This window comes from Onychostoma macrolepis, chromosome 17 (assembly GCF_012432095.1).
Source record: "Onychostoma macrolepis isolate SWU-2019 chromosome 17, ASM1243209v1, whole genome shotgun sequence".
In the NCBI taxonomy this organism is placed as follows: domain Eukaryota; kingdom Metazoa; phylum Chordata; class Actinopteri; order Cypriniformes; family Cyprinidae; genus Onychostoma; species Onychostoma macrolepis.
The window spans coordinates 23,393,064-23,409,679 of record NC_081171.1 but is presented as its reverse complement, the minus strand read 5'-3'; the positions used below and the strand labels follow the sequence as shown (position 1 = coordinate 23,409,679).

Below are 16,616 nucleotides of genomic sequence, written 5' to 3'. Positions count from 1 at the left end.
TGATAGTATGTATCCTCCACGGCGGCAGATGGCGCTGAAGGTAACCTGCTCCCACCGTGCTACCATCTCTGAACAAGAGCGCAGAAGTGAAAGTATTTTAAAAGACACAACTTTTACACTGTCATTTTATTCTGCTGTTTGTGACATACGTTTCACTTGTAAAGTGAAGACAAATGAAATGTTTTGGGAGTGTCCATGATTCGTTTTCATTATTTCAGTGGCTTTTAAAATCCGGAAGGAGTATAGCAAACAGAACTCTTACGTGCTCTCTATCAACAACAACATGGCTGGATGATAGAGAGTGTACCGTTATTGTCAATAACAGGACAAATATAACGAAGAGATTTAGATATTTACTTTTAGGCTTGTCAGTTATAATAAGTTGTATCACGTCTGTTTTTTCGCTGAAATGTTCACTTTTGCGAAAGCTAAGCTAGCAGTGCTCGGGTTAGGACGGCAGTGTGTTGCACTGAGGGCACTCAATGGAGCGCAAGCGGTGCGTAACGTTAGAGGATTCGCGTCCTCCGAACGAGATGAGGAGTCCAGCACTTCTGAAAACGAGCCCTTTGACATTATAATATCCGGCGGGGGAATGGTGGGCACCGCTATGGCGTGTTCTTTGGGTGAGTGAGTGTCCCTAACATGCACCCAGCCAGCTCCATTCTCCCACGCCACACTTCCCAGTTGTAATGAAGTCCTTCCCGTGACTTTTCTTTACCCTTGTTTTTTTCACGCGAAGAGAGGTTGTTATTTTGCTTGATGAAAGTGTTTTAGCTGGAGGTGAAGGGTGCAATTGCGGTTGTACAACAATGTGACATTCTCATGCCCGTAGAATGCTAAAGTAAGCAGCGTGCAATCTACGCACAGATTTTATACAAAGTTTAGTAAGTTGTTCTAAGGTAAAATATGCAAAATTAGAGAAGAAACCACATCACAGGGATTTAGAAAGGACAATGAATGAAAATAAATCTTCCTGCATTTAATCTGTGTGCTTCTTTCAGGTCTAGATCCAAATTTGGCAGGGAAGAAGATTCTTCTGCTGGAAGCTGGTCACAAAAAAGAGATGGACAGGGTTCCAGAGACCTACAGTACAAGGGTCAGCTCCATCAGCCCAGGCTCAGCAACGCTTCTTAGTGGTACGGATTTGTGTAGCTTTTTAAAAAAAAAATTCTGTGTGGTTCATATGGCTCTATAGAGGAACACCATACAAGCCGTTTTATCTACCTTGGGTAGCTCCAAAAAATAATCATAATTCTTAATTTATTTATCCATGTCTTCCAAAAAATGGACAAAGAGCACCATTAAATACAAAATAGAATATAGTCTCTTAAAACCAAACTTTGTTTTTTGCCAAACTTTGGTTTGGTTGTTAACAAAAACCGTTAAAAATATTTTTCATTAATTGAAATAAAATTGAAATGGGTAATAAAATAGGTAACACTTTACAAACTATATGTAATGCATTACCTAACATTAACTTACAATGTGCAATGCATTTGTTACAGTATTTATTAATCTTTGTTAATGTTAGTTAATAAAAATACAACTTCATTGTTAGTTCATGTTAGCTCAGGTCCATTAACATTAATAGATACAACTTTTCATTTTATTAATGTAGTAAATGTTGGATTCAGCATTAACTAAGATTAATAAATGCTTTTCATTGTTCATTGTTAGTTCATGTTAACAAATGGAACCTTATTGTAAAGTGTTACCATAAAATATACAAAAAAACTCATGGAACTGTTGAATTGCTGCCTTGGCAATTACCTAAAATAAATATGTTTGAGTTAAAGTTTTAAAATAACTAAAACTTAAATAAATATAAGGCTAAATGGAAATTAGTACTAAAATGAATAAATCAATAAAATGACAAAAGCACAAGTTCTTAAACTAAAATGTATTATTATTACTATAATAATATCTACATAGTATGTAATAATTCACTGGGGAACAGAATATATTGTTTTTATTGAAATTGTTCACTTTTGTCTTTAATGACTTTAATTTTTATACACTATAAAACATTGGGTAAAAAGACAGTTCTCTTTAGCCCTTGATAGCAGATCAAATTTCTTACTAGTATCTTTTAATTGTCACAAATTCCAAAATGAAGAAGTACAGAAAAGGTTTGGCCAAAAAACTTAAAAAAAAACCCAACAAAAAACAATAGATTTTAGTTGGACAGTAGTAGATGTGATGCCACAGACATTGAGCCACCCTCCGTTGCCAGGCTACACAGTTATGTTATGTTGAACGAAACATATGCTTTTGATTGTGTCCACAGAATGCATGTTTGCATTATGGGCAATGTTGGGCATCATTTAGAACCAGTACTTTGGGTAATGTGGAGGCACAATCCAATCACGAGGTCTGTGGTGAGGATGAGTACATCTGTTCCATTCAAAGCTCTGAAGCTGCACTCCTGTCATTAAAACTATTTACAGTATAATGTTTGTATATGAAAGATTCACCAGGAAGTAGGTCAGTAGGTAGCTTTCTCTCTTGCGCTGTGTTCTTTTTCCTTTACTACATTTAGCTCTGGTTGGATATGATAAAGGATAAACATTTTAATTGTGTCCTATTGTGTTACAGGTCTTGGTGCTTGGGACCATATTGTAAATATGAGATGCAAGCCGTATAATAAAATGCAGGTCAGTAAAACCAGTATGTTGTAATACAATGATTACTTGGGCGGTGCTGTTATGCAATGATAGTATCACATTCTACTGAATGATAATCATATTCGCGCACCACAGTGTTACCTGGCACTTCATTGAATGTCAGTCAAAACACCCTACACCCTATTGTACTTTTTTACAATTAAAAATGTAAATGGAGTAATCAGTAATCACACCAAAAAAAAACTCGCATCATTTAAAAGCAACTAACCACTAAATCAAAACACATTATGTGTAACCAACACAGTTATTTACTATGACCGTACCTGCTTATTTTCCTGAGAGCAGGAGGCCACTCTATTAAAAACAGCTGTATCGTGTTTTACTCATCGTTGTTTGCCTCATCACGCTGTAAGCAGCCACCCATAAATTAATGCTACAGAACCACAGCCTCCGAATACAAAACATACATTAGAGATGCAGAACCTCAAACTCCGCATCGCAACCTGACAGTTAAGCTTGGTTTTGCTTGCAGCCACAGTTTATCTATTAGAGTCTTATTTAGCGGGATGACATAAATCTAACCATGTCTACTAATTACGAAGATTCATGTGAGATGCAGGGAGAGGAGTTAAAAGCTGTGGAGAGTGTGGAGATCACAAGTAAAAGGCCCCTTCGTTTACTATGCTGTGGTGGGGTTTCTCCTGTAAGATGTGGATTTTTCACTGCCAGAATGAAATCCTGTGGTTTCTGGGCAAACTAAGGGGTGTCATCAGTGTGCACTTTATAGTAATATACCTCACCCATTATACTTTCCTGTATCCTTTAAGAATTTTCTTTTTTGTTTGTGAGTGCATTTATGTCCAAACAAGGATGAAATTGCAAAGGAACTGAGCTAGGTTCCCTCTTGCCCTCCAATTAAATTCAAGCGGTTGGAGGAAAGCGACTAAAGTGGGCTTGGGAAGTGCCATGTTCCAGAAAAAAGTGTGGAGGTTCCCTAAAGTGTTATCAGCTAGATTTATTTTCCTCCACAGTGGTCTGAATCTTTTCTGGTATCTTTGTTACAGAAACGATCGCGTTAAAAGGGTCATTTTGGGCAAGGGACGCTTTAATTTGGCAGCGACTGGACGTACATAGCAACTCCAAAACTTATCAACAGCTGTGTTTTTCCTATGTGTAAAATCCTTATAATTGTGGGTTGGTCACGTTTTAAATCTTCCACGTAACCATATATCAAAAATTGCAAAACCACTACTATTAGTGGTTTTAGCATGGCTGTGTAACAAGAAGGATAGAACAGTCCTTCTGAATCCATGTTACTCATGGATTTAATTGTTTGCCGGTCACCTTAGTTACAAGTCATTTTCGTTTTTAAAATATAGCTGCATCCATCACCAAGACCTTTTGCATTTAAAACCATCTGCATGTTTTATTAACCAAGTTGCAAGGCAACTCGGATGAAACAAACTTAGCTCGACAGTAATGTTCGCATATTTGTTATTTATTATTGGCTTAACTATAAATACAAGCATAAATCGCCACGAAGAATGGCATTTTACATTTCTGCCTTACCCCAGTGCGTTTACAAAGTCAACCGTGCAACCTCAAAAGCTGTTGGTGGCTGATGTTTGGTTAGAGTATCTGGCAAAACTCTTCACTCAGTCAAACGGCTTTGATGTGTTGAAGTTCAATGAAGCACGTGCTCTTTTGGAAATCCATAAATAGCGCCCGAGCGGTCACATAAGGATAGAGTTGTAAACCACAGCAATAATTTGGTTCTTTGCTTTAGGTTTGGGATGCTTGTTCAGATGCCCTGATTACATTTGATAAGGAGAGTCTGCAGGACGAGATGGCGTACATCGTTGAGAACGACGTCATTGTGGCCGCCCTCACCAAACAGCTGCAGACACTCTCTGGTAACGGGTTCCACATTTTGATGTTTGATATATATGGATCGATTTATGTGTTTGTTTTGGTAATCATTGCTTCGCACACTAAACTTTGATCTTTACATGATGATATATCCCTGATCGTTGCTTTTGCTGTGCTTTTTCCATGTTGCTAAATGTTTTCCCCAGCACTCTCGAGCGCTGAGTGGGCTCCCTGTTAATTAGTTTTAGGGATGGCTTGGCAAATGATGTCACCACAAGCCATTCCTTCCTGTCTTGGCAAAATGTTTATTTGTACTCGTACTCCTTTTGAACATCTTTCTTCTTCAGTTTTTTTTTTTTCCTAAAGATTCCACTTCTTTGGACGCATCCGTGTTTTTCCTGCTATTTCGATCATCCAGCACATTACTTTTGGTGGGAGTCAAAAGCCCCACGAGAATTGCCACCCTGTTCAGACACGTGCAGTGGTCTATTGACCCATTTAACAAAACCACATTCCTTTCCAGCCGTGGCATCTCACTCGCTCGGGGTGCCTGAGCACGGACAGCATTTTACTGTAACATTTTGTTGTTGTAATTAACCAAACCGTTCCAAGGCTTTGCATTTGGCTTTTCCACGCTATGCTCTGTAAAACGGCATATTTTTAAAAACAGGCCTTTTTTAAAATGCATCTTGCGTTTTAACAGATGTGCGGTAGCACGTGCGTGTTCACGTGTTTCTGTCAAGTTTTTAACAGTCTGCTATTTCTGCTGAAGTACTATACAAAGAGTACATGCATCAGCCAGCTGTTTTTTTTCCCGTTACTCTGCTCTCAAATCAGCAAGAAGCCAATATTTCTCACCCGTGCACAAGAACTAGTGTTCAATTTTGTGGACAGAATGGTCTCGAAGTCCGAAACATTGGCATGATTCCGGATCTTTTCATGTTAGACCGCCAGTGATTCTAAGGAAAGTGGATTTTCTGCTTCCTTTACTTTCATCCTCTGTTGTGTGCAGGATATTGGCAGCTGGTCATAAGTATTGCACGGTTTGCTTGTAGATAAACACTATTAGTCAGCCGTGGGTGACTTGCCAAAGCCATTAAGAGAATTGTCAATGCTAGCAGGCCTCAACCAGAAAGGAAAACAACTTTGTGTTTTATGAGGTGGTTTGATGATCCTTAATTTTTGACTTTGTCACAGCCAAACCCTGTTTGTTTGGATTTTTTTCCCATTTCTCAAGTGGAACCGAACAAGATTTGGACTAATGCTCCTTTTGTTTCATTTTAATGTGTGATGATGTTTTGGTGTGATTATCATTCATGTCTAAACCAGACCACGTTGAAGTGCAGTACCGAACAAAAGTGGTGAAGTACACCTGGCCCCGTCCTTACCATATCTCTGAGTCCATCCCTTGGGTTCAGGTGACTCTAGCTAATGGAAAGACCCTCCACACAAAGCTGTTGGTTTGTAGAATTTATCCCGTTTGTCATTTGGTATTACAAACCGAACAGTGCATAACTACATAAGCAGAACCTCAACTTCCTAAGGTAGGTTTGATTTGGCTCTTTCAGATTGGTGCTGATGGGCCGAACTCAATGGTGCGGAGAGAGGCTGGCATCCCAACAGTCAAATGGAACTACGATCAATCAGCAGTTGTCGCTGTTCTACATTTGTCTGAGGTATGATGATCCTCCAGTTACAAGTTTAAATTATATTGCTTCTCATGTGTTTTTCACAACTTATTGAAAACTGTAATTTGCCTAGAAATGTCACATTGCAGAATTGCATTAACCTTGCGATATTGTTTTCCAGCCCACAGAAAATAACGTAGCCTGGCAGAGGTTCCTACCATCCGGACCCATTGCAATGCTTCCTGTGAGCTGACCATAAGAGTTTATTTTACTTGTAAATGATGTCAGTTGTACTTGATTTGTTTCATTGGCTCGTCGTGATATCGCTTAGTGGTCAGATGGAAATAAATGTGTTTGTAATGGTACTCAAGCCCAGACGTGGTGTATGTGTCTGCTGTGCAGTTGTCAGACACGGAGAGCTCACTGGTCTGGTCCACCAGTCATCAGCATGCCGAAGAACTTCTACAGCTGGATGAAGAGAGCTTTGTGGATGCCATTAACTCTGCATTTGTGAGTAAACACTCACACTGTTGCCACACATATGGTCCACCTCCCTAAACTGAACACCTTACGAGCGCTGTGCTTCTACAATATTGCAATAGTTCATTTTGATATGTAGAATAGCATAATAAAGAAGTGATTTTTGATTGAAATGTCCTATCTGTGCTCTGCATTCTCTTCATTTCGGCTGAATGCCCTCAAACTGACCCTCACACCCTTTTTTTTCTTCTTCTTGTTTGTTTCCGTCAAAGAAACTCCTCTTTTCCCAAGCTGGCTATTTTTACTGGCCTTACTGGTCACAGGCCTTTGCATCTGAGTCACGCTTGCCATCAAAACTGGTTTGCTAATTAAGCCCAAGGTTTGCCAGTGTTGGTCATTACTCCACGGAATGTTTTTTTCTACAGACCAAACTCAAATTTGTGGCCTGCTCAGCATTTTACTTTAATTAGGCATGGTTTTTGCATCTCTGCTGAATTACCTGTCTTTTAAGACTTTAGTGCTTTTAGTGCACAAAAGGAAGAAGGTATAGCTTACCTCTAGATCTCAAGATAAAGATTGCATTAAATTAATAAAACTCATGTCATTATTTACTCGACTTCATGTCGTTCTAAACCCATATGACTTTATTTCTTCAAAATTGTGGCGTTTCACTGAAGGATGTTTGCGGAGCTCTTTCCCATACAATAAAAAGCAGCAGTGACCAGGGACTGTCATGATCCAAAAAGGACAAAAAAAAAAAAAGCACTATAAAAGTGTCATTTGAAGAAGTCTATTCTGTGCTCTTTTCCAAGTCCTCTAAAGCAGTGGTTCTCAGCCTTTTTGACTTTAAGGTCCCCCAGTATACCTCTGGTATTTTTGTTTTCCTGTTCGTTTTCCAACTTTTTTATTAACAGAAACTGGGAGTGTTGATATCAGCCACAACCACAATTAATGTGTGATTCCTGAATTAATTTTAAGAAACTGTGTGTTATTGCAGGAGAAAAAATAAATATATATCTGTTTAGAGAGGGAGAAAGTTCAGATGGATGGAAAATGATAAATATCAAAAAATGAGATTTATTTGGTTTCAGGTGGGTTGTTTGTTTTTTGTTTTTTCCCCCTGTAAGATTCAGAATGAGTTTTCAAACTTGCTTGCATCAGAGCGCATGGGTCGTATGGACTTTTATGGTGCTTTCATTTAGTCCTCCTTAAAGATGTTTCACAAGTCATACTTTTACATTTTAGATGAAAGAAAGTCATATGGTTTTGGAATGACATTAGCAGTATTCATGATTGTCTTTTAACTGGCTCTCCACTCATCTTCCATCCAATTTAAGCTTAACAGCTCTATTTTGAATAGAGGTTCTTGCACACATCACTCCTCTGGTGCCATTGCCACTGTTATTCACTTCTCTGTTTTACTCTCTTCAGTGGAGTAATGAGAACCATTCTGAGCTGGTGGAGACTGCCGGATCTCTGTTTCGGACGGCCCTTTCTGTCCTGATGCCTGACAGTGGCTCTGCACGTCAGCTTCCGCCTAGCGTTGCAGGTATTAGCCCAAAGAGCCGGGTCATGTTCCCACTAGGCATGGGCCATGCCACAGAATACATCCGCCACAGAGTGGCCATCATTGGGTATGTTTGCAAAGTTGAATGAAACGATTTTTGGTTTGAGTATTTGTTCAGAATTTACTTTTTCTTTTTTTTTTTTTTTTTCATAAGTATAGACCATTTCAAGGACGTAAACAATAACAAAGGCGTTGGAACTCTACTGCGCATGTCTGGCCCTGAAGCATTTCTGGTTGCGCCATTTTCAAATCTCAGATCTGTCAATACAACCGCGTACTATTTAAGTCTAGCGAAAACGTAATATTTAAGTTATTTAATAAATAAATAAATAAACGGTGATTGGAATACCCTAAATATGTCTGAGGCGCAAACCTACAAGGAGCATTAAAAGTAGTCTTCCGGACAGCTCAAAGCGGCTCTGACTGATGCTGCCTGTGCATGTATGCGAGAGATGGCGGTAAATGTATGGCAGTCTGGATGCTTACAATTAACTCCGTAGCGGAAAGTTTGGGATCATTTGTTCGTACAATGGATGACATCAGTCTTATGTTTGGTTAAACTGAAGCTAGACAAACAGTGTCACTAACGTACTTATCATGGTTTGTCGCCAAGATGTCCGGGGAGCTGATTAGTTGACATTTCACTTGCATTGCTGGGTCAGTCTGTATATCTATGCAAATATTATTTTCCATATTTATTTGTATAGCGCTTTTCACAATACATATAGTTTCACTGCAGTTTTACAGAACATGCATGTATATTACAACGCTATATGAATGCTAATAAACTAATCACTACATGCCATTATTACTCGTTTTAAAGTGTGTGCTAAGTTTGGTTAAGTTTGTTGCTGTGGAACAGTGCGAGAAAGAATTTGAATGCTCTTTCAGCCATCATGTTGTCACAAATAAGGCAAGGCAAGTTTATTTATATAGCACATTTCATACACAATGGTAATTCAAAGTGCTTTACATAAAAGGAAGTGAAATAGTCATTAAAAATAATAAGAAATTAAAAATTATAAAAATCACAACAATAAAAACAAAGTGATTTAAAAATTTATTTTAAAAGAATTTAAAACATTTAAGAATAGAAAATGATTATACATAGTGCAATCAGTTCGGACGTAGCACAGTGCTCATTCAACAAATGCACAGCTAAACAGATGAGTTTTGAGTCCGGATTTAAAAGTGGCTAATGTTTTAGCACATCTGATCTCTTCTGGAAGCTGGTTCCAACTGCGGGCGGCATAAAAGCTAAAAGCAGACTCCCCTTGTTTTGTGTGAACCCTTGGTATTTCTAGCTGACTCAATCCTAATGATCTGAGTGGTCTGTTAGGTTTATATTCAGTGAGCATATCTCCAATGTATTTAGGTCCTAGGCCATTTAGAGATTTATAAACGAGTAAAAGTACTTTAAAATCAATCCTAAATGTAACTGGAAGCCAGTGTAAGGACCTGAGGACTGGTGTAATATGCTAAAATTTTCTGGTTCTAGTCAGAATCCTGACAGCAGCGTTCTGGATGAGCTGCAGCTGTCTAATGGTCTTCTTTGGAAGGCCAGTGAGGAGACCATTACAATAATCCACCCTGCTGGTGATAAAGGCATGAACCAGTTTCTCCAAGTCTTGACTGGAAACAAAACATCTAATTCTTGCAATGTTTTTGAGATGATAGTATGCTGATTTAGTTACTGCTTTGACATGACTACTAAAACTAAGGTCTGTCTCCAGAAACACCCCAAGATTTTTGACTTGGTTTTTAGTTGTTTGACCCCTAGAGTCAAGGTATGCATTCACCTTGAGAACTTCATCTTTGTTTCCAAATGCAATGACTTCAGTTTTCTCCTTATTTAACTGAAGAAAGTTCTGGGACATCCAACAGTTTATTTCATCAATGCATTGGCAGAGGGAGTCAATGGGGCTGTAGTCATTTGGAGATAAGGCTAGGTAAATCTGCGTATCATCAGCATAGCTGTGATAGGCAATTTGGTTCTTTCTCATTATTTGACTTAGTGGGAGCATATACAGGCAAAACAAGAGCGGTGCAAGAATTGAGCCTTGTGGGACTCCGCATGTCATGGACGTCCACTTAGACTTATGCTCTCCTATACTCGCATAATAACGACTCCCTTCTAAGTATGACCTGAACCATTTGAGTACCATCCCAGAAAGCCCAACCCAGTTTTCTAGTCTCTCTAGATGTATGTTATGATCGAGAGTGTCAAACGCAGCACTAAGATCTAGTAGTACCAGCACTGATATTTTGCCTGAATCAGAATTGAAGCGAATATCATTTATTATCTTAATGAGTGCTGTCTCTGTGCTGTGATGTGCTCGGAAACCAGATTGAAAATTGTCCAGGTATCCATTTAAGTTTAAGTAGTTGTTCAGCTGATTTAAAAACTACCTTTTCAATAATCTTACCTATGAACGGAAGATTTGATATTGGTCTATAGTTGTTCAACATTGTGTTATCAAGATTGCGCTTTTTCAGAAGGGCTTAACAACTGCAGTTTTCAGGGAGTTTGGAAAAGTCCCAGAAAGAAGTGAAGCGTTCACCACTTCTAAGAGATCTGCTTCTAAACAGTTAAGCACACTTTTGAAAAAAGATGTGGGAAGTGTGTCAAGATAGCAGGTTGATGATTTAAGGTTTCTTTCAAAATTTTGCAATCAATTGCTTCAAAAACAGACATAGTCACTACTTTTTGAAATTGCGGTCGAATCTGTGTGACCTCTGCAAAAGTAGATATGCCAATCTCCTTTCTGATATTATTGATCTTCTCAGAAAAGAAGGAAGCAAACTCGTTGCATTTACTGTCGGAGAGCATTTCACTGGGACTCTGACTTGGGGGGTTTGTCAGTCTCTCCACAGTAGCAAAAAGAGTGCGAGAGTTGTTTGTTACTGTTTATAAGGTTTGAGAAGAAGGTCTGTCTAGCTGTGGCTAGTTCCACATTGAAAGCATGAAGGCTGTCTTTATAGATGCTTTTTTGTCTTCCGCCACATCCGCTCAGCTTTTCTGCATTGTCTTTTCATACTCTGAACTGCTGTTGATTTTCTCCATGGTGATTTTTGTCTGCCATTCTTCTTGCAGACCCTTGTCGGAGCAATATCATCAATAACATTCTTAACTTTTGAGTTAAAAGAATCCAGGAGAAGATCAACAGAGTCTGCAGAAATGCTTGGTGTTAAAGATATAGCCTTCATAAATAGTGCACTAGTGTTCTCATTAATGCATCTCTTTCTGACAGAGACAGATCTAGATTCAGTGGTAACAGAGATCAATATATCAAAGAAAATACAGAAGTGATCAGATAGTGCTACATCCTTAACAACAATGGATGAAATGTTTAGACCTTTACTGATGAGTAAATCTAGAGTGTGTCCACGATTGTGTGTGGGTCCATGCACATGCTGGATCAGATCAAAGGTGTTTAAAACAGTAATAATTTCTTTTGCAGTTTTGATTTCTGCATTATCTATGTGAAAATTAAAATCCCCTGCAATAGTAAAACAGTCAAACTCTGAGGAAATCATTGATAACAGTTCTGTGAACTCTTTAACAAAGGCTGGAGAGTATTTTGGAGGTCTGTAAATAATGATAAACAGAATGCGTGGAGCACCTTTCAGCACAATACCTAGGTATTCAAAAGACAAATACTGACCAAATGACACTTGCTTACATTGATAAACATCTTTAAATAGAGCAGCTACACCTCCACCTCTCCTAACAGTCCTGCAGACACTTGTAAAGTTAGGAGGGGCTGTTTCATTGAGGACTGTTGCACTGCAGCTGTCTTCTAGCCTTGTTTCAGTTAGAAACATAAAATCCAGGTTGTTTGTGGTTATAAAATCATTGATCAGAAATGATTTATTTTTTAGTGAGCGAATGTTTAAAAATGCTAACTTGATGGAATTACATTTTGTCTCTACAGCAATCTCAGATTGACGCATTACAGGCCGCAGATTAGATGGGTCAGCTGTACGGTTTGAGAAGGCCTTAGACTTTCTATCACGTGATAAAACAGAAATATAGAAAGCTACAGGCTCACTGGGTTCCCGCTTGTTCTGTGAACATTTGTGAGTGTTGCTGCTAGTATAGCGGGGACCCGACACATATCACTGAGACTTTAAATAAGCATCTTTAAATAAGATGAATGCAATTCAGTGCTGGCTACCGTGTTTTGCACACACCTTTATTAGTTTTTTTAAAAGATAAAAGTATAGCCTACATGCAGATTAATAAATGCACACACACTAAATACAGTATATATGTGGTTATAAATGTTTTTATGCACATTTACTGTAAACACATACACATACAGTAGTACTGGTCAAAAGTGTGGGCACTATTACTATTTTTAATGTTTTTCCGAATCAGAATGAGCTTTACTGCCAGGTATGTTTACACATGATGACAGCGACAGGACAAAAAACACAGATAATAAAAAGAAGAATTAAACAATTTTACAAGTAAATAAGGAATTGCAATATACAAATTGACAATTGCATGTACGGGTATATAACAATAGACAGTTATATGTACAGGTATATTATGTGCAATTGAAATGTATATTTATAATCTATTTATAAGTGTATAAATAGTGTGTGTTCCACAATTATTGTCAGGTGTTCATGAGATTGACTGCCTGAGGGAAGAAACTGTTCCTGTGCTGGCCGTTCTGGTGCTCAGAACTCTGTAGCATCGACCAGACGAGAAAAACAAAACAGACTCCAATGTCTCCAATGCTCATCAAGCCTGCATTTAATTGATCAAAAATACAGACAAAAAGAGTCATATTTTGAAATATTATTACAATTTAAAATATTTTAATGTGCTTTAAAATATAATTTATTTCTGTGATCAATAATTACTCCAGTTATCAGTGTCACATGATCCTTCAGAAATCATTCTAATATGCTTATTATCAGTGTTGGAAACAATTGTGCTGCTTAATATTTTTTATAACCTGTGATAATTTTAGAATTCTTTGAAGAATAAAAGAACAGCATTTATTTAAAATATAAATATTTTGTAACAACATGCTACTACTGTTCAAAAGTTTGGGGTCAGTATTTTTTATTTATTTTTTGAAAGAATATTAATACATGTATTCAGCAAGGATTTTAAATCGATTAAAAAAGTGATGGTAAGGACATACTGTTAGGAAAGATTTCTATATTTTGAAAATCCCTGCCAGGATTCAATCAATCAATTCTGTATAAAGTATCACAGGTTCCAGAAAAATATTAAGCAGCACAATTTTTTCCAACACTGACAATAACCAAATATCAAATCTGCACATAAGAATGATCTCTGAAGGATCATGTGACAAGACGAGTTAAGGCTGATGAAAATTCAGCTTTGCATCACAGAAATAAATATAAAGAATATTAAAACAAAACCATTATTTTAAAATGTAGTAATATTTCACAATATTACTGTTTTTGTCTGTATTTTTGATCAAATAAAATGGAGGCTTGATGAGCATAAGAGACGTCTTTTAAAAACATTAAAAATAGTAATGTCTAATAGTAATAAATCTAATACTAATAGTAATGTATAGTGTGACTTTGACCAATACTGCATATAAACAAAAGGGAAACGATATTTCCTTAACTGAATGGAAATGTTCGCTGTATATCCTAGAGCTGCTAGTTGCTATTCTGCTTCTCGCTTCACTGCTGCAATCCAGGCGCGTTTCTCGGAAATATAACCCTTTAATTTCCGATTATTTATAAATGAATGTTAGTTCCAGCCCAGAGGGAGCACCCAACCACTGAGCAACAAGGATCTCAATTTTAATTTTGACAATTTAAACAGCAGGATTAAATAAATTATCGCAATCCTACTGTGTATCAAGCGCCAGCCGCCATTGTTTTGAATGCGCTCGAACATTAACCAGAAACGTCCGAGGACCAAAGAAGTCACTTCCATAAACAGCCGAATAGCCGTTGAAATGGTCTATAGAGTCATATGTATATATAAATGAGAAATCTCTCAATATGTTAGGTTTATAGTGCAGCTGTACTATTTATGTGGTTTTCTGAGACCTATGTGATGATGTATTTCTAAGGTAATATAGAATCCACAAGGAGGAGGTTTCGGTAGGTTTGGCCGGTAAAGTTAAATATGGCTCCTGACTGAAGGCTTCCTCTCTATATTTTCTGATCTTTCTAATTTCAGAGATGCTGCACACAGAGTCCATCCTTTAGCCGGCCAAGGTGCCAATCTAGGCTTTGGCGATGTGGCCTATCTCACAAAAGTTCTTAGTCAAGCAGCATTTAATGGAAAAGACCTTGGTAAGTGTTCCAATATCATCAGCAGTCAAGCTGAATGTATGTGTTCACTGGATTTTTACTTGTATGAGTTTCCAGAGATGTAGATCAAATATTTTCATTTAATAAGCATTAGATGAAGTCTTGTAATTTGCATATCTAATAAGAAACTCATACATTATATAAGCTATATTGTGAAGTACTGCCTCACGTTGAAGAAACGTGACAAGAAACATGAAGGACATGAAGGCTCTATGTGCATTCAGTATTTCATACCTGAAGTAGCATATTTTTGGTTCAGAAGAGCCCAGTGGAGCTGTCTGTGGTTTTTCATAAGCTCTTTTCCATTTCCTTATATTGAGGGTGATCTTCAGTAAAAAGAACTGGTTGTCCTGGAGCAGTATACAGTGTTTTTACTTGTCACTCCTGCCAAGTACTGCTCATAAATTTCTTTGCAGCCACAAATGGAAATCTTATGAGGAACTGTTGACATCAGTTTCTTAGAAATTCATACATGTATAATTAAGAGCAAGAAGTGATGTTCTCCATATTCGTTCATATTGCAGATATTTGATTTTGGAGGAAAATTACCTGAATTTTATGTTATGGAATTGTAGTAAATGTGGTCAAATGTGTTAAATTTAGCGGAAAGAACTACCTTTGTATTGCTAATTAATAGTATTTTAACACGAGATGTGTAAAAGTTGATGCCATATGTTTGTTGTGTAAATCTGGAGAGATTGTGAATTCTGTGCAGACAGCAAGCACCAAATGGATAACAGAAAGGACAACTTTTGAAGAAAAAAGAGAGTACTTCACAAGCTTTACTGTTTAACTATTGTTCCTTTGAACTCTAGGAGCCATGCAGCACTTGTTGGAGTTTGAGACTGAACGTCAGCGACACAATCTTCCTATGATGGCAGCCGTTGACCTCATGCAGAGACTGTACTCCACTAATGCCGCCCCTATGGTTCTACTGAGAACCTTCGGCCTGCAGGCTACCAACGCACTGCCTCCACTTAAAGTATGATCACATCTCTTATTCTTCCCACAATTCCTTCAAAATATCAGATTTATTTTTAATTCTTGCTCTGAAATTATTGGACAATCTGTTCCCTTCCATCGTATTCCATTATTTTGGACCTTGCTCTTTTCCTTAGCTCTGTGGCAGTCCGCTCATTTTCTTGTTCATTTCTGTCTTCTGTGCCTCTTTCTCCACTCTGTTCTGCTTCCAGCTTCAGCCTTCTTTCACCTCTCCAAATTTTGCTCCCTCTTTAACTCTTCCTCTGACTTCTTCCCCTCTCTAACCCCATCCCCCCATCTTGTCCTCTGATTACATGCCTTTCTACTCTTATCCGTGCCTGTAATTTACATGGTCAGGAGCTACTACTATGGCTATGTTTAGCCCTAAATTTACTGTTACCGAAAGTGTGTGGGTGGAGTTGCAGGGCTGTGCATGGTGGTGTTGGCTTGTGTTTTCACACTCCTTTTTATTACAGGCCACTCTTATGAAATGGCTTCATTCCTTTACTAAGCGATTCCAACCAGAGGGCCCGTAACTTGTCTTAAGCCTTGAGAGATATCTCCCACATTTGCTGTTTCTATTGTAGATGTTACAGCCAGTTTATGTGCCTCAAATGTAATGTCAGAAGAACTTATCACCCTTCACGATCAAAAGTGGGAAGATGTGCGTTTCTCATTATGACTATTGCTTACCTGCAAGTCACTTACCTCAATTTATATTTTATTTCTTGTACCCACAGGAGCAGATCATGGCCTACGCCAGCAAGTAAAACACTAGCTGCAAACTGGATGTTTGCTGGATCTCTAATGTTAGAAGATTTTGTTCATGGAATGTATAAGTGTAAATTAATAAATTATATTTTATTCCTCAGTCTTTGTGGTAAAACATTTTTATGCCATCTTTTCCAATCACCCATATGAAGATGTAACTACTACTCTGCCGCCTTTACTAATAGAACGTAAATGTGCATGTGTACCAAACATGTTTCTGGAAGAACATCCAATTTTATAAATCTATATATATATTGATTTATATTTCTTAAAACTTATGATTTCACATACATAATTTGTGACCTAAGTCAAAGTACATAGCTTTAAGAGTGTAATTACATTAATGCTGGAGATTCACTACTGCCAGAATTTGTA

At 37.8% G+C, this 16,616-nt stretch overlaps 1 protein-coding gene across 1 annotated transcript; it reads left to right on the top strand.

Annotated features, from left to right (window-relative positions):
* Nucleotides 1-81: 81 nt before the first annotated feature.
* Nucleotides 82-16,341, top strand: coq6 (coenzyme Q6 monooxygenase). The gene is made up of 12 exons (XM_058750414.1): nucleotides 82-623; nucleotides 1,002-1,136; nucleotides 2,596-2,654; nucleotides 4,411-4,537; nucleotides 5,823-5,953; nucleotides 6,062-6,169; nucleotides 6,303-6,365; nucleotides 6,524-6,631; nucleotides 8,033-8,235; nucleotides 14,356-14,471; nucleotides 15,305-15,471; nucleotides 16,211-16,341. The coding sequence occupies exons 1-12, from the start codon at nucleotides 410-412 to the stop codon at nucleotides 16,238-16,240; spliced, it is 1,461 nt and encodes a 486-aa protein (XP_058606397.1). The 5' UTR covers nucleotides 82-409; the 3' UTR covers nucleotides 16,241-16,341.
* Nucleotides 16,342-16,616: the final 275 nt, after the last annotated feature.

Bases quoted from the DNA above. Each gene is read 5' to 3' on its own strand.
- coq6 (XM_058750414.1), top strand. From the start codon at position 410: ATGTTCACTTTTGCGAAAGCTAAGCTAGCAGTGCTCGGGTTAGGACGG. The intron at 2,655-4,410 runs GTCAGTAAAACC...TCTTTGCTTTAG, and splicing joins AGCCGTATAATAAAATGCAG to GTTTGGGATGCTTGTTCAGA. The intron at 5,954-6,061 runs GTTTGTAGAATT...TGGCTCTTTCAG, and splicing joins CCCTCCACACAAAGCTGTTG to ATTGGTGCTGATGGGCCGAA.